General features: G+C 42.2%; 2 protein-coding genes across 4 annotated transcripts; both read right to left on the bottom strand.

Annotated features, from left to right (window-relative positions):
• Positions 1–2542: 2542 nt before the first annotated feature.
• On the bottom strand, positions 2543–7138 carry LOC127760620 (uncharacterized). Its single transcript, XM_052284910.1, has 11 exons — positions 6866–7138; positions 6225–6309; positions 5283–5479; positions 4717–4799; positions 4526–4571; positions 4375–4431; positions 4228–4282; positions 4056–4156; positions 3905–3968; positions 3663–3796; positions 2543–3242 (listed from the first exon to the last, which is right to left on the bottom strand). Exons 1-11 carry the CDS (start codon positions 6929–6931, stop codon positions 3054–3056), a joined length of 1077 nt encoding a protein of 358 aa, XP_052140870.1. The 5' UTR covers positions 6932–7138; the 3' UTR covers positions 2543–3053.
• Positions 7139–7817: 679 nt separating this feature from the next.
• Positions 7818–21436, bottom strand: LOC127780432 (glutathione hydrolase 3-like). 3 transcript variants are annotated; one of them, XM_052307346.1, is made up of 6 exons: positions 20780–21436; positions 9718–10236; positions 9393–9628; positions 9028–9298; positions 8789–8926; positions 7818–8204 (listed from the first exon to the last, which is right to left on the bottom strand). In XM_052307346.1, exons 1-6 carry the CDS (start codon positions 21251–21253, stop codon positions 7950–7952), a joined length of 1893 nt encoding a protein of 630 aa, XP_052163306.1. In that variant the 5' UTR covers positions 21254–21436; the 3' UTR covers positions 7818–7949. The 3 variants fall into 3 exon arrangements, with proteins under 3 accessions (XP_052163306.1, XP_052163313.1, XP_052163300.1); XM_052307353.1 differs by lacking the exon at positions 20780–21436 and adding an exon at positions 14665–15311; XM_052307340.1 differs by lacking the exons at positions 7818–8204; positions 8789–8926; positions 9028–9298; positions 9393–9628; positions 9718–10236 and adding exons at positions 16617–17287; positions 17724–17861; positions 17946–18210; positions 18297–18532; positions 18616–19134 and having other exon boundaries at positions 20780–21423.
• Positions 21437–22272: the final 836 nt, after the last annotated feature.

Raw genomic sequence — 22272 nt, 5'->3', positions numbered from 1 at the left:
TAAATTTTTGGACACATACATAGAGCATTAAATGTGGACGAAAAAACCAATCACACAGTTTGCATGTAAATTGCGAGACAAAAGTTTTGAGCCTAATTACGCCATGATTTGCCAATGTAGTTCTACAGTAAACATTTGCTAATGATGGATTAATTATACTTAATAAATTCGTCTCGCAGTTTACAGACGGAATCTCGTTTAATACTTCAAATGTGTATCTATATACTTAAAAAAATTTGGCTTAGGAACTAAACATAGCCTATGTGCATGTTTTTTCAGGTTCAGAGTTTCAGACACATACAAGGTTTAGAGTAGAAAAATATTCGCCATCCCCAACCCTCCATGTCATATAGTTTCTATAGCATTAAATATATTGTCACGTAAGTAAAAATCTTATGTGACAAGAGAGTTAACGAGGATACCATATCTACACAAGAACCAAGAATAAAAACAAGAGGATATGTGGATAAAAAGAGAGAGGAGAGAGATGATTGGATAGGAATTTAATTTAAAGACATCATCCATTAAATACATAGTGTCATAATATCTATATGACATGAAAAATATATAAACTAAATAGATAGTTTTTGGGTTGGGATGGCCTCACGAGCTCCTCGTGAATGGCATGGGGCATGGGCAAACCTATACGTATCTCCTTGACCTTGCCAAGAAACATGAATGATTCATTGATTCAGTGCTAGATTGAGCTAAATATATAATGTGACATGATGCCATGTGAGGAGCTTCATCATCTGCCATCTGATGCACGGGTGTTGCAAGCGATGTGAGGACTTGTCTGGTAATAATAGCTCTTGAGGTGTCCGAGTTGTTGCTTGATTGCTGGCTTGCTGCTGCTGCTACTATTTGGGACTGTTCAAGAATGTGGTTGGAGCAATTCAATGATGAGGCAGTTGCTGTTCTTGTTTGTTGCCAAACCCTGTCAAAGTGTCAATAACCAACACACAAACCAGAAACAGGGGCTCACCTAGGTTAGATCCTACTTCTACTTTTTTTTATGCCATTCGGCTATCTTTATTGCTACGAAAATATAGTTACATCACTCACCAGCATGCTCATAATAAAGCTAGGGGATTCCTACCACTACAGTTTATGCCAACGGCTTCTCATCGTTTGCCTTTGATAAGCCGTGAGAAAAATAAACGAAGCAAAAAAAATTATATGTAAAACTTTTACATAGGTGTTCTTACAAATTTAGAAGCTAATGATGAAAAATAAACTGCGATAAGAAAACCTCAAAATCATCTCTAAAATTAAGTGCTAAAGTTAAAATTTAGCTGCCGCTGATAAACTGGCAAGCCAGATTTAAATTTGACTGTTGCAATCAAGAAAGTACACTTTGGCCGGGAAAAGGGGAAAAGAAAAGAAAGGACACTTTGAACTATGCTATGAGTAAGCTTATCTCAGGCTCTTAATTAGCTAGATCTGAAGCTGCACTAAATGGCTGCAAGAATTGGGTGAATAATATGTTTACAAGTACTAGCGAACTTAATCTGCATTCTAGCTAGTACACCAACTCAAAAGTCTGAAGAATTTTCTGCTGAAAGGAGAAGTTGCTATAAAATTCTGCATTCTTGGATTGCCCAGTTTGGTTTCTGACTTTCTCTACCAGATCATTTAATTTAATGGCTAATAGTTCATGAGTAATTTCAAGGACAGTCTTGTTGAGTACGTGTAATTAGATAGCGATCACATCATCTACATTATTGATAGGTACTGTTTGTATCTGAAACCAACAAAAAGAAGCAACCTTATCATCAAAATGGAATAAAGGGGACAAAATTAGGTACAGTCTCGTCCAAAATTTAAATGAACTGAAAAATTAGTTGACGATCCTGACTCCACACTTCAAAAAAATTGATTTATGATAATAGACTGTAATGATTTTGGAAGGGTAAATCAATCCTTAAACTTCACTGAAAATAATGCAGTCCGGGTATGCATTTAGTGTGTGGCAGCACAGTTAGGTTGGATTGGAGCATTTGAGCCTGAAGATGAGGCATTGGGCCCATGAGAATTTATGCTCAATTCCAGTATCTAGTGTAGCAGGTAAAGAGAATTAAATGTTTCTAAATGAAAACATAATCATCATTCACTTTTACTGTTTATAACTTCATGGTTAACGGTTATTATCAGGTGAAAAACGCTGACCATATATCAGACAGCAAGCATGTCGATGCATGCGAATATGAAGAGTACTGAACTGAAAATTTGTAGTTACAAACAAAGAGGCAAGAGGGAGTGAAAACAGAACAGGGACGAAACAGTGTTCCGCCTTCAACTTATGAATCATAGCCAAATTTAAATTTTAGAATTAATTTAGATGTTTCATCATTTTCTATTTTCTGGCCTTAATTTTTGTGGAAGTACAAAAACTTTACCCTAAAATCAATTTTGGTTGCCTCATTTATTTTTCTCAGCTTATAAGCCGTAGCCCAAACAATTAGAATATTTTCCAGAGAAAGGCCAAAAGCATAGTTGTATTATTGGTCTCTTGTGCATTTGCCAAAAAAACAAACAAACAAAACAAAACAGAGACAATCATCTATTTATGTGCAGTACAGACTACAGATAAACAGTTCACTCTTGCTCATGGCAGGTACAGTGCAGAGGTCCTAAGCAATTCATTGCCTGGACCCTTAGTTGTATTACAACACAAGGTACAAACTGCACATTAGCCATTTGCTGCTCAACTACCTCAACAGACCATGCACTGCACTGCAAAAGGGACTCTATGGAGACTCTTCCTAAAATCTCGGCCATTGATTATTGACATATACTAAATCTGAACAATGTAATTTCCTATCTGAAAAGTCTGATGAAATTTGCAGGCTTCCCTTTCTTTTCTCTTGCATTACTTTTTTTTTCTCACTCCATCCCCCGTGTAAACAGCATAACAAACAGACAAATTTATACAGCAAATGTTATTTGAACAAACATAAGAGCTACCAGGCTACCCTTGAAAACAAAAAAGAAACGGAAAACAAAAACAACACAAGATGCTATTGCTAGCCTTTGATTTGGCTGCCATTTCTTCAGTCCCTATGCATCCTTTGGTGGTTGGGCCGTCTCATGTTCTCCCAGCTTGAGACAATTAGGTTGAGGATGTAGTAGTAGACAGTCTTGACGCAAGTCATAATAAAGTTCCAGCAAGAGGAAGGCCAGTACCACGGATAGAGAAGCCGAAAGAACAGGCTTATCACATGCCTTGGATATCGGCCAACCTGTAGCGCGACATAAGTCAAAATTATTATATAACTCAACAAGTATTCACATTAATTTCAAATAGAATAGTCATGGCAACCCTCTGTGAAAATGGATCAAGATGGTTCATGAGATATCCATGTCTTGCTGCTTATTGATGAAAAGGGAAGAGAAGAAGAGAAAACAACATATGATCCTCAAAGAGAATTGCATATTCACTAAATATATGCATGGGATTCCATCAGCAGGAAATCATCGGTGACCATAACCGCAGGGCATCAACACAGTAAGTCCAGTATAACAGCATCACAGTGATCATCAGCACACATGCTTGAAATAAATCGATTGTGATGGTACATCGCGGAGGTAATATTTGAGAATTTCAAACTAACCATTGAAGCGAGTGTTCAAATAAGTTAAGGTAAGAAAATGGTACTCACAGGAAAAAGCAGATCCAGTGTATTCCAGGCTGCATGCCTTACTGCTCGTGTAGGGTAGGTAGGACCTCCAGGAGAAGTGAAGCTGTAAAGGCAAGCCTTCAGTCTAGTGCTTGTACTCATCCTCAATTCCAATCCTGGATGATTTTTTTTTTCAGAATGAAGAATTTACATTTCAGTGGAGAAACAGATGCAAAAAGTCTTGGATTACTTTTGGAATGTGTCTGAAATCTGAATAACTATACCTTGAAGGATGGTCAAGCGGGAGAGGTAATGCAGAAGCACAGGTTCAACTTTTAGTTTCTGGAGCTGAAAAACAAAGAACACACGATTTAGTTTGAGGTGAAGTTTTAGCATGTCATGAGAACACCGAAGATACTTCACTTAGAGAACAACCTGATCAGTGAGTTCAATTACATAGTAATCTGCAGGGCCACCAACCAAGAAAGAATTTGGAAAAGTAGGAAAATGCTCAAGGAAACTTGCAAGCAAGTGATCTGCACATGCAAACTTGGATCACTTCAATAGCAAACAATTGGGACCAAGAACGTGGAGAAAAATAGCATACCTTGATCATAGAACAGCATAAATCTCGAGAGGAGGAGGAAAAGACCTCTACCAGCCTGTTCAAAACATCAAATTAATGACAACAAATACTATCGTACATGCTTATTAGGAAAACTCATAGCAGAGTTCAATGTCAATAGGGAGTGACCTGTACTGATATCTTACTCAGTTGATCTGGGACTAAAGCAACCTCTTCAAGGAGATACTGTTTAATAAAGCAAGCATGTTTTGATTTTACTAAAACACATACATCACAGTTTCAACGAAATTTGAGCAACTGAAACCAAATATATCCTTACATTATATAATGAGAGAAAGTGTCTTGTATTGGTTTGGATGTCAATCCTGTCAAAAAGTAATTCCATCAGATCTATGGAAGTTTCAGGCAAGAAAAAAAGGAACATCAGTGCAATAATCCCTCTGTTAGCAGAAATATTTTGCAGTAATAACTTTCTCAGTCAACAGATCAAATTTATGGGTGCCACCATACCAAAAAACATTAGTAGCTCCTTGGACAAGAGCAGAGCTGTATCTCAGTGATACTTCCTTCCCATCAAGAGGGACTTCGAATAACTGCAAATGATGAACTAGTAATTCACCAAACTGAAATAGAGATGAAGGCTAATACAATCCGGAGCATTCTTGTATGCAAGATCGAATAAGCGAATTACAGCTAGCATTTACAGAATTCTGTACTTAGCTTGTTTAACTAGCTATTTGCAGTAAATGGTGGCCAGAACAATGGGCAGTATAAGCTTGATGCTGGGATACAAATTCCCCAGTAAGATTATCTTTCCTTTTGAGATCATATATACATTACTCAAAAGTGAAAACTTAAAACCACCAAGACATTAGCTCATTCAGAGGAACATATAGCAAGGAGTAAAAGGTAAAAGGCACATTCACTGAGGTACTGGTTAAACAAATTCCTTAAACGTTACTGGAAATGGAAAACATGACTTCTTGTGAACATGATTGAGTTTGTACTTATATTGGTTATGAAAATCAACCTATTGCATGTTCTAAACATATAAGGTTGTAAGTATTAATATATACCCATCTGTGGAAAAGAAGTGCAAATATGTTCGCTGCAAAAGACTGGCTCCAGAGTTGCACTATCAAGTCAAGTATACGCCTCCCACTTTCAGGTACTTTAACAAAATGGTTAGCAAGAATCTCATAGAAGCACAACCGGGTATCTTCTCGCTCATCTACTGGAGCAATACCATCATCGTTCGTGCTTAAAATCACATCTGTTAAAAAGAAATAAGTATGTAACATAGCAAAAACACTTGTAACAAGATTGAGTAGTATTATGACCCAAACATTGATCATAAAAGGAAGTAAGGACAGAGCATGTGCAGAAAATAAGTGATATACTAATGTAACAACAAAGTTCTTACTGTCAGAAGAATCCAAGCAACCAAAACTCAATACTCTGAATCTAAAAGAAAAAATGGATTGAATTTCTATTAAAGTATAGCCTTATTGTTATGCACAATTAAGTCAAATATCATGTTTTCCTGTGATGCAGGTGTGCACAGTAACGATGGTGTATGCAGTACTTCCCTAGTTAGCAAGTGCATGCCAAAACAGCCAACTTTTTTAGACACTTCAATCTACAGATGCATATAAAATAAACAATTAAGATGGATTCCTAGAATAAAAATGAAGTAATGCCAATCTTGGTAAACGATTTTTGAAAAGCAAAATATAGTGAAAGTGACAAGGGAAAGAACTAGTTTTTAACTCTTGGCTGACATCAATGAATTGTTAGTTCTCCGCCAAAAACGTTAAACAAGGGAATGGATATAAACCATAGTACAAAGGAAGGCAATGCTTTTGCCTTCCTTCAAAAAAAAAAATAGTACAAAGGTTCAAACTCTAGGTAAAACTACCACAAACTTGGTGCCAATCTCATGATTACTGTCCACAAATACACACATGACGAAAAAGCATTAGTTTGATTAACATCTGAAGCTATGAAAGAAATGGCACCTCGAGCGCGGTCATCCACCTTCAATGCGATGTCAGCAAACAACTGCTGCAGCAGCTGAAGACGTTGCGAATTGGAGTTGAGAGCCTACACGCAAGCAACAACCAGTGAAACAGTGCCACCTGCCCTATCCAAACCACTCAAATTATCAGTATCGTTTCGAGATCATATAAAGTAATCTTTAATTCGGTAGAGAATTTGAGAAAAGAAAACGGGAGAACCAATTTCGATTCTGTAACTGCGGTAATTGCCATCGACTTAGCGCCATTCGAAAAGGGGAAATTCTGGGATTACGAAACAGGCCCAAATTTCTCTAACTGATACGTGGAAAACAAATCAAAATCGTATATTCTTCAACACTGAAAACTCCCAACAGAACAACAGTCTCGAAAAAAACCATTGATTCAGAAAAAACAAATCCAAACAAAAAAAAAACACCTTCCTCACTCCAAACCGAAATTAATCGCAAAGAACCCAAAAAGGTGGCCAAGAAATGCTCAATAATCAACAGAAACAGGCCAGGACACCACCAGCACGAATCAACCCAACCCTCCCGGAAATCAATGAAAGAACGAGACGATGAGGGGGGGGGGGGGGGGGGGGGCAGGAACCGGAATGCGGAGAGGAAGGGGCAGGATATAACCTTCTGCAGCTTGCGCTCGATCTCCAGGGAGAGCGCCTCGAGGTGGTCGGCGGCTCGGGCCCGCATCTCTCGCCGTCGCCGTCGCCGGCGGGGGGCGCTCGCCGTGGACGCTGGGTCGAGTAGCGTCGCTTCGCTTCTCCTCCGGCATCCAACGATTCGTCTCGTCGTTGTTCTCTTTGCTCCTCTCCCCTCTTCTGACTCGTGGTAGGGCGGTCCAATCAGAGCCGTACACGTGGCGGGCCGGCGACTCTGGCGAGTAACCGCGAGTTCAGCGGTGGTGGCAGGATAGGCATCACCGTGATTTTGACATTGCAAATGGATGAGAAGAGATGATTCTGGTCGCATTTGATCGGCTTTTCCAACGAAATAATTTTGCCAAATATTTTTTTTGGACTGTTTTGTGTAGGCCGTGTTTAGTTTCTCTTTATTCCCAACTTTTCATCACATTATATCACATTAAAAACTTACATATACATATAAGTTTTTAACTTTTATTTTTAAACTATTAACTTTCTTTAAACTTTTAACTTTTTTCAGGAACTAAACGTACCTGTAAAGTTTGTCAAATTTTTGTGTTCCAAACATGTGTCTGATTATCAGGTTGTACTCCACAATAGTCTGTCTGTCTGCGTGTTTCAGACATGCACTGTAAGCATTTTTTTTCTTAATATTAACAGTGAATTGATTGTGTGATTCTTTGCTTTCAATAGAAGCAGGGCTGCAAAGCCTTTTCTCTAAAAAAAAATTTGATTGTGCGAAATGATTGCCGATTTCTTCTTATCCCACGCTATTGCGTGCCGTCTGCTGTGCTCCACCATTTTCGCCGCGTAGCTGACGTGTACCAACCTTTATCTTGGCTCGAGGACAGCACGACAGCTGCATGCAGCGACACGTGGAAAAAGCCTACTCCACGGGATCTTCTGCACCAGCTCGGATCGGTCACTCTTCACTCAATTCAAATCATACAATTTTTTTGCAGAATTTTTCATATAAACATGTTCACTTTTTCACATGAATCTTGTGAGAATTTTCGGTGGTTTAAAAGGAGGCCTAATAGGCGCCGTGACACGTCATGCATGCGTCATCACATCCCGGCAGGTCTCCCGTCTTTCCTCGGGTCGCTGACGGCGGTGAGCATCCCGTGGAAGACATTCTCGTCGCCGGCGGCGGCGACCGGCGTCAGCAAGTCCTGCACGATGAACTGGCAGACGGCGCCGGAGTCCGTGCTCGTCAGCCGGTGGCCCCTCCGCCGCAGGAACTCCCTCGCCTCGCCGCTGAGCTCGAACACCTCGCCGTCGACCACCGTCACGTTCTCGTACACCACCTCATTTGGCACCAGCTACATATACATACCACCATCAGCTAGTGTAATTAATTGCTCCTTCCGTTTTTATCATATTATAAGTTATTTTTATTTTTTTAATTATATTATTTTGAAGTTTAACAAAATTTATATAAAAAATAGCAGTACTTTTAATTAACAAAATATATTACTCTATCCGTTTCAGGTTATAAAACTTTTTGACTTTGGTCAAAATTAAATTGCTTTAAGGTTGACTAAGTTTATAGACAAATAAAGTAATATTTATAATATCAAATTAGTTTCATTAAATCAATAATTAAATATATTTTCATAATAAATTTGTCTTGAGTTGAAAATGTTATTATTTTTTTCTATAACTTAGTTAAATTTGATACAATTTGACTTTAAGTAGAGTTAAAACATCTTGTAACCTGAAACGGAGGGAGTATTAAAATATATTTAATGAACCTAATTTGATACTGTAGATGCATTAAATTTTTTTTTTGTAAAATTGGTTAAACCTAAATAAATTTAATTAAAAAATCTAAGCAACTTATACTCTGTTTAGGGAGTACTGGTTAATCAAAGAGATTAGGTCTAATCGATTAACTGATGCTTGCCTTGTGGTAGACCCTGGGATTCAGGACGGCGGCGAGCGGGTGCATGCCGACGATGAAGTGGTTCACGAACACCTGGACCACCGTCGCTATGATGAACGGCCCGCCGCTGCCGCCGACGACGCCGGCGAGCTGTCCGTCCTGCACAAAGCCACAAACAGTAATGGTGGTCGTCAGCACCGGCGACGGTGAGCTCGATCAGCGTGACAGCGTCGTCAGCCAAATTGTTAGTAACTACATGCCTTGAGAATGATCGTCGGCGTCATGGAGGAGAGCGGCCGTTTGCCCGGAGCGATGAAGTTCGCCGGCGCCGGCGGGAGGTTGTCCGGCGGCGGCGTCCCCTCCGCCGGCACGGAGAAGTCGTCCATCTGGTTGTTCACCACGATGCCCGTCGACGGCGACAGCAGGTGCGCCCCGAAGAGGTGGTTCTCCGTGGTCGTCATCGCCACCGCGTTCCGGTCGCCGTCGACGACGCACAGGTGGCTCGTCCCGTGGTCATCCAGCTGGCTCCATCTGATGATCAAGATGTAATATCATCAATCCAAATGTTTCCTGGTATGATCTCTGCAAGAACAAGAACGTGTACATTTTCTGAGATCAGTTGTACTTTGGGAAGTAGTAGCTGGGAGGGAACGTGGTGTTGTCGACGATCCTCTGCCGGAGTTTGTCGGCGAACGCCGGCGAGAGCATCTCCGAGACGTTGCCGGTGATGTTGACGTAGTCAGGGTCGCCGAGATCCATCCGGATGGCCAGCATGTGCTTGAACGCCTCGATGAACCGGTGCAAGCCAAGAAATCCTTTCAAGAACTCGAGTGATTTGTATCCGCTCAAGATGTTCAAAATCTGGAATTAATCATATTCAAGTTTGGTTTGGATGGATCGAGGAATGAACAGATGATCAGAATTTAACTGGGACGAATTTGGATACTGACCAGAGCCACCCCGACGCCGCCGCTGGACGGCGGCGGCATGCCGAGGAAGGTGTAGCCCATGGCGTCGGAGCGCATGGCGTCGCTCACCTCGACCTTGTACGCCCTCAGGTCGTCCACCGTCGCGATGCCGCCGGCGCGCCGCACGTCGGCGACGAACCTCTCGCCGACGGCGCCGCCGTAGAACGCCTCGACGCCGCCGCTGGCGATGGCCTCGAGCGTGTCCGCGAGCGCCGGGTTGCGGCACACCTCGCCGGCGGCGAGGATCCTCCCCTCCGGCGCCAGCACGGCGCGGAGGCCCGGGTCCGCGAGCACGTCGCGCTCCGTCTTCTTGAGCGCGATCTCGAGGTACGGCACCACCGTGAAGCCGTCACGCGCCAGCTTGATCGCCGGCGCGAAGAGGTCCTTCCACGGCAGCCTGCCGTAGCGGGACCACGCGGCGTGGAGGCCGGCGAGCTCGCCGGGGATGCCCATGGCGAGCGCGCCCTTGTACTTGGAGGTCGGGTTGCCCGCGTACATGTCCTGTCAGACACAAAAACCACCATTTCAGCATGTCATGTTTGGGAATTCAAATGTAACAAATTCATATATATTTTGAATTTTGATTCGAGCATCCTTTTTCGGATGCCTCTCACTTCGATCGAATTAAGAACATAATCTACCTTTATTTGGACCAGCAAACTCAGCTGGCAGCAAGTTTACACAATTGAGAAACGTCTAGGGGTTTTCTGGCTAGCTCTACAAGGTGGTAGGCTAAATAACCTAGATTCGAAGCCTCACCCCTTTTAATTATTTGATATTAGATCATTCCCTAATATTCGCGTCTTTTTTCTTAGCAAGTTTACACAAGCAAATTCAGTGTAACCATAAGAACTGCCCAAATAATGGCAAATTCAGATGCTCTCAGATTTTGCTTCATAATGCTATCGATAGAATTAGCACTTGCAACGCGCGCATGGTGCATTATCAAAAAATGTTTTGCTTCATAAACACTTGCAAATGTGCTATCGACAAAATGCGTTGTTATTGTGGAACTGATCTGTTCAGTTCTTTTAATGCAAATTCTCACTTGAAAGAAATTTCCTAATGGACAATTTCAGCTCTGGTTCACACAAATCCCCCAAGGTGTTGCTATCTCTGTTTCAAATTACTGTTCCAGGTTTGTTCTAAGTTAAACATGTTTATCCTTAACCATCAATTTTTAAGAATCCGTGAAAGTTAACAAATAACAATATATGAATTCTATATTATAAAAATATTCTTATGGTGAATCCAAAAATATAAATTTTTGATGTTTAGCTACACAACTTTATATAAATTTATAGTCAATGATTAAAGTGTTTAACTTAGAACAAATTTAAAATGACAAATAATTTGAAACGGGAAGAGTATATAGTTAATGTTATGCAAGTTGTTGTACCGAATTACACCAATTTTACAAGATCATACATCATGAGCACAACTATTTTCTTTTAAGTAATTTCAGATATTTTTTCCCAAATCTATTGGTTTCCTATCCTTTTAGCTATGGTTTTCAAAAGAAGAAAAAACATCATACATGGTTTCCTCGTAAAACTACAGCTTTGTATTAGTAACATGATCATTGCTATATATCAAAGGTGCTATGTCCCTCCAAGGCTCCAAAAGTCCAAATAATGACAGGGACCATAGAAAGTACTAAACAATGGAGTTGATGAACCATATTATAACAAACTATACACAAATGGCGACCTTATACTGTTATATATACCAAAAACATTTCCCGGAGATATGCTAGTTCTAATGGGCGATCGATCGCCCTACCTACCTGGTAGCGATCAGGTAGCCCCCCCTCCTCCCCCTCCCTCCCTCCACCTGGTTTTCTTTTTTGGCATCGCATTATTTTCCTATTTTAGTAAATTTATGCATCTAAAGTTTATACATCTCAAGTTTACACATCTAAAGTTTAGAGATCAAAAGTTTATAAGTCAAAAGTTTATATATCCGATTCAAATTTGAATTTGAATTCAAATATTTTTTTTATATATAGTATTTCTATACATATAAAGTTTATATACCTAAAGTTTATAGAACTAAAGTTTATAAGTCAAAAGTTTATATATCTGATTCAAATTTGAATTTAAATTCAAATATTTTTCATATATAGTATTTCTATACATCTAAAGTTTATACACCTAAAGTTTATAGACCTAAAATTTATATACCCGATTCAAATTTGAATTTGAATTCAAATATTTTCTATATATATAGTATTTCTATACATCTAAAGTTTATACACCTAAAGTTTATAGATCCAAAGTTTATAAGTCAAAAGTTTACATGCCCAATTCAAATTTGAATTTAAATTCAATTTTTTTATATATAGTATTTCTATACATAAATTGTTCTAACTTTTGTTTTTTAAAAAAATTTGTGTGGTGTACTGTAGTAGAAAGAGAAGAAAGGGAGGAGGAAGGGGGGAGAGGAGGGAAGAGTACATAGTATAGGAGAGAGGCAGGGGGGTGATCGCTGGGTGGATGGAGGAGCGATCACCCGGCCAATAGGAATTACCAACGCGTGAAACATGTGAGAAGAAAAAAATTATAAATCTAGATCGAATCTGGACAAATTTCATCTTTTTTATTCAGTGTGAACAACTGAACCCATATTTTATTATCTTAAAGAAACTGAACTCATTTTCCCAAACTGGCAACTGCAGTATGGTAATCGCGAAGTGCAGAAAAACTATAAAGACCACCTTGAAGCAACCAATGAATTAGCCCATGCTGATTGCACGTGTGAAATAGAGAGTCTTACAGAAATGGACATTTTCTGAAGCGATCTACAATTATTTCAATAATATAATCAATGTCCATTTCTGAATAGTTCTGAAGACTGAAGCAGAGTTGTAGCTTGAATAATTCTGAATTACAAAATCACAGCTTGATTGAAAAAAAGAGTAAAGTGTATTAGCGATTCTTAAACTTGTAGGGTTGTGTTATATAGGTTCCTAAACTCTCAAAATGCATATTCAGGTCCTAGAATTTATCAAAGTGTATCATATAGGTCCCAAATCGGCACATCCCCTCTAGGATCCTACGTGAAACTGATGTGGCATGCCACATGGACGTGACGTGTCATTTTCTTTTTCTTTTATTCTTTTCTTTTTCTTTTTCTTTTTCTTCGTTTTCTTCTCATTCTTATTTTTTTCCTTCTCTTCTGCTCGGGTCACAGAGAAAGGAGAAGAAAGGGAAAAAAAGAGAAGAAAAAAAGAAAAATTTTAAATGTGACCCATTTGTCAGTAAAAATGATGTCACGTCATTCCGTGTGGCATACCACGTCAACGCCATGTAAGATCATGAAGGGGTTGTAGCGATTTGGGGCCTAGATGACACCCTATAATAAGTTCTGTAATTTGGATATGTATTTTAAGAGTTTAGGGACCTAGATGACACACAACTACAAATTTAAGGACCGCTCATACACTTTACTCTAAAAAAATGACTACCTACTAAGCGACCTACAATGTGTTGTTTTTGTTTAATGTGGTTTTAGGATCATGGACCATGGGGTAGTCGACAATGCAGATCGCACGCTTGTACAGTGGCATGCCTCTCCATGAATGGAATGGAATTTGCAATGAGCCAAAAAAAAAAAATCAAAGTCAAATGCCAATCATGTTTCTAGATATGGTGACTTACATGCTGTCGCTAAACTAAATGAAGCGGGGTTCAATTTAGGTTGTGTTATTTTGTGCAAGTCACCAACTTCTTATTTATCGTTTTTAAAAAAATATATAAAAAAATTGCTTTACAAAATCATACTAATCATTTTTAAGCTCTTTATAGCTAATACATAATAAATTATAGGCTAAAATGTTTCATCGTTTTGCGTGTCATACCTCCAAACACAGCCTTAATAGCTGTCAAATGCCATCACAAAATAAACAAGTTACGGAGACAACCTTTCTAAATGAAAAAAACAATAGATCTATTCAGAAAAAGAAATAATACAGTGGCTACTGAGGCGAAGAAGAAAGAAAAGAAGGAAGAAGATGAAAACATGAGAGAACGATTCTAACCTTGTAAAATTTTAGTGATATTCAGCTGATATTATAAATAGTAATAGTTTTTTTAAAAAATTGGTAAACTTGTAATAACATGATCCAATTAACCCATTTTTGAAAGTTGCAATGTAGACATGTCGAATTTTTTTTTCAAAATTTACTGATAGGGATACTTCGAATTGTTGATGTGAAATTTTTCTTGCTGTTCTTTTACGGCTCCGTCTTTTCACTTATACTTATCAACCAAAATTTAAAATTTCAACCTTAAATTTAGAGTTGATTTTGAGGTTTTCTCATCAAAGTTTATTTTGCAGCATTTATTTTTAGATCACTAAGAATACGTATATAAAAGTTTTATTCATAAATTATTTTTCGTTTGTAAATACCGTTTCACTTATTCCTGATGGGGCCGTTAGTTGGTGAGCAGAATCACGTGCCTATCATTTGCGTAGGCAGGTGTGGCCCACCAGACAGTGACATGCGCCAGACCACCGAATCGCTTTAAATCCCTAATACTATAAGAGCAGGTACAATAGTAAGCTATTAGCCAGCTATAGATATATTTTAATGAAATAAAAGGTGAAAGAAAAGAGCAGTGGGCTATAGATCTGTAGCCAGCTGCAGTACGGACTCTAAGACACAGTGGGTATATGATAGATGATACCGTATATTAATAGTATATGAAGAAATTATTCTATAAATTGGCTATTAGACTCTATATATATATATATATTGGAGCTAGTAGTGAGCTGTACTATTCAACTTGCTCTAACGGAGCAGGTCTCGTTGCCGGCCACGTGGCGCGTGGCCCCACACGTCATCCGCTCAAAATTTCCGGGAAAAAGTTTTTTTTTTTTTACTGCGTGCTCTAGTTGGTGACGAGTAGTAACGGGTAACGCACTCACCGGCGTGGCCGCGGCCGGCGCGGTCTCGCGGGCGTCGAAGGCGACGGCGTCGCCGGAGGCGGCGTCCCTGGCGACGATGAACGCGCCGCCGCCGACGCCGCTCGACATCGGGTGCACCACGCCGAGGCAGAGCGTCGCCGCCACGGCCGCGTCCACCGCGTGCCCGCCGGCGCGCAGCGCCGCGGCGCCCACCTCCGAGCACCGCCCGTCGTCCGTCGCCACCGCGCCCACCCCGGCCTCCACCTCGTGCGGGCTCAGTCTCACACCCCCGCCGCCGCCGGACACCACCCTGCTCCGATCATCGCCGCCCGAGCTCAGGTGCAGCACGACGCACGCCGCCAGGGCGAGCAGCGCCGCGGCGGCGATGGCGAGCGCGGTGCACGGACGGCGGCGCCGACTGTCCGGAGAAGAAACCGCGCCGCCGCCGAGGAGAGGGTTCTCTAGGCCGCCTCGCGCGGCCATGGCCGCCGGATCGCCGGAGATTGTAGTGGCGATCGGCAGGTAGGTCGTCAGGAAGGGGAGGGATTCTTGGATGGCGAGAGCTTGTCACACTGTGCGTTTGTTGGCTTGTCAACATGAGACGCTTGATTTTTATAATGATCGTGTGTCTAACTGGGCAATGATTCTACAGATCCTATTGTTGATATTTTCACTATTTTCTTAATTATACTCCCTTCGTACAAAAAGAAAATATATAACAGTTATAGAGCGGGACACATCGGTAGGGCTGTCAAAAAAGCTCGAGGCTCGCGAGCTGCTCGAGCTCGGCTTGTCCTAGGCTCGATTCGAGCTCGGCTCGAGCTCCTGACGAGCCGAGCCCTAGCCTCTCTATAAGCTCGCGAGCTTTGTCGAGCCGAGCTTGAGCTTCCAACGAGCTTAGTAATATATGATTTTTGTTGTTATTTAATAAATTAGGAGATCAAATATATTATTTGTATGGCTTATATTGACATCATATATTTATTTTATTCTTTTTTCCTCTTATATTAATATATGAACTAAAAATTAATTATATTTTTAAAGATTATCTTTCAAATATATGTTGTTTTACTTAAAAATTAAGCTCGGCAGTCGAGCTCGAGCTTGGACTGCCGAGCTTGGTCAAGCTCGAGCCGAGCCTGTCAGAAAGCTTGAACATTTTATAGGCTCGGCTCGAGCTTGTATCGAGCTCGAGCCTAGGCAGACGAGCTCACTCGAGCTCGGCTCGTTGACAGCCCTACACATCGGTATTAAAAAAGTGAGTGGATATTGAGGAAAAGTTATGATTCGTGAGGAGAAAAAAATATAGGTAGAGATAAAATGGAGAATACTCCATTTTGGGACAAGTTGAGAAGTGATAGAAATAGCTTTAGAGCTAATCAAATGACTTGTGACTTGTGATTTGGTTAAGATGGGAGAATAGGTGGAAAATAGTTTTATTTTAGGACAAGTTTAAGTGATAGAAATAGTTTTATTTTAGAACAGAGAGATCTAATCAAATGAAAATTCAGAATTTGAATGTTTGACGCAATTGTACTGATTCAATGGCGTGATTCTAACTCATCAAAAGCAATAACCCATCAGATTTTTTTAAAAATAATATTTCGATTTAGTGCTACTTGTTGTTGGGATATCACTTTCCAAATTAAGCCGCAGGAATTACCTTTTTCTTGTAAGTAAAGAAGAAACAGAGTACACAGCAGATTGACAGGTCTACAGATGTGTATACTATTGTCAGATTTATGAGATCACAAAATTTAAATTCTGACAGTTGATCTTCTTAAGAGTGACAAAAATATCAGATATTTTTTTGTTGCAAGAAAGAAATAGAGAAAATAATCTGCACCTGCAAAGAATATTATGGTGTGGACAGTGTGGCAAGCAGTGGACTGCGTAGCCGCAGCGGCAGCTTGATCACAGAATCAGCTGGGAAAACAACCATTGGCAGAATCAGGAGCTCTGATCTTTCAGAGTTGTGACAAACTGATTTTTTTTAAAAAAAAAAATTGATCACGTCATTATAAATTTTGCAATTTTACAATTTGGCCTTACTATTTGCCTATATACATGTTGAAATTGAAAAATATGACACTAAATTGAAAACTGAAATATCCCTTGGCTGTATTTTTCAATTTTTGGGACCAAAATACCCAATCTTCTCCGTTCATCCTCTCACGTACCTCCAGTCATCTTCTCCACCAAACTACCCATGGCTGCCCCGTGCTCGAGCGCCACAGCTGGCCGTTCCACTGCTGTACAAATTTTGAAGAATTTCCATATAAACTTGTTCAGCTTTCACATGAATCGTGTAAGAATTTCGGCTGTCTAAACGGGGGCCTAATCGATGCCGTGGCGCGCCATGCATGCGCCATCACATTCCGGCAGGTCTGCCGCCTTTCCTCGGGTCGCTGACGGCGGTGAGCATCCCGTGGAAGACGTTCCCGCCGCCGTGCTGCCGGCGGTCGGCGGCCGAGCCGACCGGCGCCAGCAAGTCCTGCACGATGAACTGGCAGACGGCGCCGGAGCCCGTGCTCCTCAGCCGGTGGCCCCTCCGCCGCAGGAACTCCCTCGCCTCGCCGCTGAGCTCGATCACCTCGCCGCCGACCACCGTCTCGTTCTCGTACACCACCACGTTCGGCACCAGCTGCATTGTATATACCACCGACCAGACAGTAATTAGGAGATTGATTTTTGTGCATGTCCGTTCGAAAAGTTATAAAAAAATTTAAAAGAATTTGTCAAGATAGATCAATATACAATATATCTTTTCGCAAATATGTGAATTAAAATTCGACATATACAATTCGAAAAAAATAAAAATAATTACCATAATGTGTTCTATTTATAGTCAAATTTGTTATTTTTTTCTAATTGTATAAGTTAAATTTGAATTTGTATTATTTGTGAGGTGACATATTATATAACGATCTATTTCTACTAATTTTTTTTAAATTTTTTTATAACTTTTTAAAGCGACATGTAAAAGTGAGAGATATCCTAATTGAGTTTCCCAGTAATTAATTAATTGCTGTTTATTAATCGACGAGATTAAGGTAATTAATTGATGCATGCGTGCTTGCCTTGTGGTAGACTCTGGGATGCTGGACGGCGGCGAGCGGGTGCATGCCGACGATGAAATGGTTCACGAACACCTGGGCCGCCGTCGCGATGATGTTCGTCCCGCCACTGCCGCCGACTACTCCGGCGAGCTGTCCGTTCTGCACAGATAGCACTGCAGTGGTCAGCATCGGCGAGCTCGTCAGCGTCAGCGAAATGGTTAGTAGTTACTACTATATGCTTGCCTTTAGTATGATCGTCGGCGTCATGGAGGAGAGAGGCCGTTTTCCCGGAGCGATGAAGTTCGCCGGCGCCGGCGGGAGGTGGTCCGGCGTCCGCTCCGCCGGCACGGAGAAGTCGTCCATCTCGTTGTTCAGCACGATGCCCGTCGACGGCGACAGCACGTGCGCCCCGAAGTAAGAGTTCACCGTCGTCGTCATCGCCACCGCGTTCCGGTCGCCGTCGACGACGCAGAGGTGGCTCGTCCCGTGGTCATTCAGCTGGCTCCATCTGATCACACAAAAACCAAAATCTCATCACTAAAAATGCTCTAGCTAACTTCTGAAAGAAACGTTCATTTCTGAGATGAGAATTACTTTGGGAAGTAGTAACTGGGAGGGAACGTAGTGTTGTCGACGATCCGCTGCCGGATTTTGTCGGCGAACGCCGGCGAGAGCATCTGGGAGACGTTGCCGGCGACGTTGACGTAGTCAGGGTCGCCGAGAGCCATCCTGATGGCCAGCATGTGCTTCAGCGCCTCGATGAACCGGTGCACGCCAAGAAACCCTTTCAAGAACTCGAGCGATTTGTATCCATCCAAGATGTTCAAAACCTGCGATTAATCATGTCAAGTTTGATATGGATCGATCGAGGGATGAACAAATAATCGAAATTGACTGGGAATTTGATACTGACCAGAGCCATCCCGACTGTGCCGCTGGAAGGCGGCGGCATGCCGAGGAAAGTGTATCCCATGGCGTCGGCGCGCATGGCGTCGCTCACCTCGACCTTGTACGCCCTCAGGTCGTCCACCGTCGCGATGCCCCCGGCGCGCCGCACGTCGGCGACGAACCTCTCGCCGATGGCGCCGCCGTAGAACGCCTCGACGCCGCCGCTGGCGACGGCCTCAAGCGTGTCCGCGAGCGCCGGGTTGCGGCACACCTCGCCGGCGGCGAGGATCCTCCCCTGCGGCGCGAACACGGCGCGGAGGCCCGGGTCGGCGAGCACGTCCCGCTCCGCCTCCTTGAGCGCGCCGGCGACGGGCGGCACCACCGTGAAGCCGTCCCGCGCTAGCTTGATCGCCGGCGCGAAGAGGTCCTTCCACGGCAGCCTGCCGTAGCGGGACCACGCGGCGTGGAGGCCGGCGAGCTCGCCGGGGACGCCCATGGCGAGCGCGCCCTTGTACTTGGAGGTCGGGTTGCCCGCGTACATGTCCTGTCAGACACAAAAACCACCATTTCAGCATGTCATGTTTGGGAAATCAAATGTAACAATTTCCTATTTTTGAATTTTGGCTCGAACATCCTTTTTGAGTGCCTCTCAGTTTGATCGAATTAAGAACATAATTTATCTTAAATTTTGAGTTTTAATGCTGAAATTTGGAGTCCATGGTCATGCGAATTTTCACCAACTTCATATGGAGATTTACAAATAGAATTGAATAAAATGTATTTCTCCTTTTACTACTATATTGGAGTGTTAGACTTTTGTCTAATCATAGTTAGCTTCTATGAGCTCAATGTTGAGTGAACAATATTTGTAATAATTAGTTGTAGCATCTTTTGAAGTAACGACCAGATGTTATTTTCATTATCTAAAAAAATATGTATGAGCATAATTAAAATTTAATTTTCCACTTTTTAATTATGCTCTTCACAAAAAACATCATACTTGAAAATAGAAAGGTCTAAGGTTGCATTTGTATGTGTAACTTGCTTGAGCTTTTCACCTGTACGTAAAACTGAGAAGAGGAATTAGAGTATAATTAATTAAGTATTAATTATTAAAAAAAAGTAGAGAGTTGATTTTTTTTTTATTTTTTAAGAAACTTTGATGTATAAAGTTTTAAAAAAACACATTGTTTAGCCTGTTTAGCAGTTCAGGAAATGCACCAACGAAAAATAAGAAAGTTGTTGTATAGAGTTGCTCAAAAGAACGCAACATAAATAATGAAGATGAACCATACCATACTAAACTATTTGTATGAAATTGTGGCGATGGAATCTACACTGTTACACCATAAATATTTCCCTACATGCCAACCAACGCGTGAAGCATGTGAGGAGATGAAAATGACAAATCTAGATCGAGTCTGAACAAATTCTCTTTTTTATTCAACCCGAACAACTTAACCTGTATTTTATTATTATCTAAAAAATCTGAACCTTTCTTCCCAACTGGCAACCGCAATGGGGTAACTGGTAGGAGTATTGCAAAGTGCAGAAAAAAAAAAGACCAATGTTGAAGCAACCAAATCAATTAGACCATGCTGATTGCCCATGTGAAACACAGTGTCTTACAGAAAATGACCATTTTTTTGGGATCAGATCATGGATCATGCTGTAGTTGATAATGCAATTCACATTGCACACTTGCACAGAGGCATGCCTCTCAGTGAAATGAATTTGCAATGAGCTAAAAAAAACTCAAAGTCAAATGCTGATTATGTCTTCTAGCTATGGTGACGTTTTACACGAGACATGCCGTTCGCTAAACAAAATGAAACAATGTGGTGTAATACGGAAATATTAGGGAGGGTCAGCTTAGATACCGAGTGAACCATAGTTAATCAGGAGTAAAAAAGATAAGTACAGTGGTTTTTGTGCAAACTGCAATATAAAGCCATTCGGAAAAGAACAGGATTGCTGATTGGACTTGGAGGGGAACGTCAGGTGCCTATCATTTGCGTAAGCAAGCGTGGCCCACCAGACAGTGACCTGTACCCAACCAGCGCATCGCACTAGGCCGTGGGCCCCACATGTCATGCACTCAGGATTGCAGTAAAAAAAGTTTTGCTTTTTCTTTTTTTTTTAATTTTTACTGCGGCGCTCTAGTTGGTGACGAGGAGTAACGTACTCACCGGCGTGGCCGCGGCCGGCGCGGTCTCGCGGGCGTCGAAGGCGACGGCGTCGCCGGAGGCGGCGTCCCTGGTGACGATGAACGCGCCGCCGCCGACGCCGCTCGACATCGGGTGCACCACGCCGAGGCAGAGCGCCGCCGCCACGGCCGCGTCCGCCGCGTGCCCGCCGGCGCGCAGCGCCGCGGCGCCCACCTCCGAGCACCGCCCGTCGTCCGCCGCCACCGCGCCCACCCCGGCCTCCACCTCGTGCGGGCTCAGCCCCACGCCCCCGCCGCCGCCGCCGGACACCACCCTGCTCCGATCACCGCCTTGCTCCGCTCCCCCCGAGCTCAGGAGCAGCAGCACGACGCACGCCACGGCGAGCAGCGCCACGGCGATGGCGAGCGCGGTCCACGGGCGGCGGCGCCGACTGCCCTGAGAAGAAACCGGGCCGCCGCCGAGGAGGGGGTTCTCCAGGCCGCCGCGCGCGGCCATGGCTGGGTAGCTGCCGCCGGATAGCCGGAGATCCTGGTGGGGATTCCAAGGTAGGACAGAGAGGGGAGGATTTCTTGGATGGCGACTTGGCGAGAGCTTGTCGCACTGTGGTGTTGGGTGGCTTGTGTGCTTGAGACACTTGGATATTTATATTTAGTGATTGTCTGTCCAGCTGGCCAATGATTCTATAGAGCTTGTTCTAACTTGGATTGTTTCTAGTACTATATTTTTAACGACTCAAAGCTGGAGTAGTAATTACTAATCAGATGGAAATTCAGAAGTTGAATGCTTGACGCAACTGTACTGATTGGATGGCAAGAGTAATTCTAACACATTAGAGCGAATCTGGACATATCTTACGTTCAGATTCGTTATGTCTAAATTTATTGTACTATAGATTGGTTTATTTTAGAATGGAAGGACTATGGATAAAAAAATTTTTGAACTCTGACCATTAATCTGCTTGAGTGTCAAAACAAAGTTCTCAAATGTGTAGTACTAGTATTATTTTTGTTGCAAGGAAGAAACAGAGAAAAGAATATGCAGATGCAAAGAATATTGTGGCGTGGTGTGTGTGAGATGTGCAGCAACCATTGGCAGAATCAGGAAAACAGATTCTTTCAGAGTTGTGACGGACTGATATTTATTACGTTAATTTATGCTTAGAAAACCCAGCATCTGAATATCTGATAAGCACCTTGGATCTCCATCTGGCTATCACTATTTTAGCCTTTAATTTCATTTCCCTATTTTTTAATAAATGAAACTTTTATTGATCTCAAACAGTTCTCCGCAAAAAAATATTAAAGGCTAAAATATACTACCCATTACAAAATATAGCAACTTTTAGCTATAAATATACCTCATCCCATAATATAATAACTTTTAGCTACGAATTAGACATGCCATTTGAGCGGAGCGACCAAGTAATCAACCAACCAACTTGGCGAGGCGAGTGAGACGACCAGAGTCGGTGTAATCGCGTCTCAGCAATTTGTCGCTGTCAAGTGTCAACTACT

The sequence above is a fragment of the Oryza glaberrima genome, chromosome 1 (genome assembly GCF_000147395.1).
Source record: "Oryza glaberrima chromosome 1, OglaRS2, whole genome shotgun sequence".
NCBI lineage: Eukaryota > Viridiplantae > Streptophyta > Magnoliopsida > Poales > Poaceae > Oryza > Oryza glaberrima.
The sequence above is the reverse complement of the archived record's forward strand: the minus strand, read 5'-3'. Positions and strand labels throughout refer to the sequence as shown.

Coding starts and splice junctions, on each gene's coding strand:
- LOC127760620 (XM_052284910.1), bottom strand. CDS start 6,931: ATGCGGGCCCGAGCCGCCGACCACCTCGAGGCGCTCTCCCTGGAGATC. Junction 6,310..6,865: donor TCGAGCGCAAGCTGCAGAAG/GTTATATCCTGC, acceptor GCTTGCGTGTAG/GCTCTCAACTCCAATTCGCA. Junction 4,800..5,282: donor CACTTCTTTTCCACAGATGG/GTATATATTAAT, acceptor CATCATTTGCAG/TTATTCGAAGTCCCTCTTGA.
- LOC127780432 (XM_052307340.1), bottom strand. CDS start 21,253: ATGGCCGCGCGCGGCGGCCTGGAGAACCCCCTCCTCGGCGGCGGCCCG. Junction 18,211..18,296: donor CCCAGTTACTACTTCCCAAA/GTAATTCTCATC, acceptor TTGTGTGATCAG/ATGGAGCCAGCTGAATGACC. Junction 17,288..17,723: donor ATCCCAGAGTCTACCACAAG/GCAAGCACGCAT, acceptor TATACAATGCAG/CTGGTGCCGAACGTGGTGGT.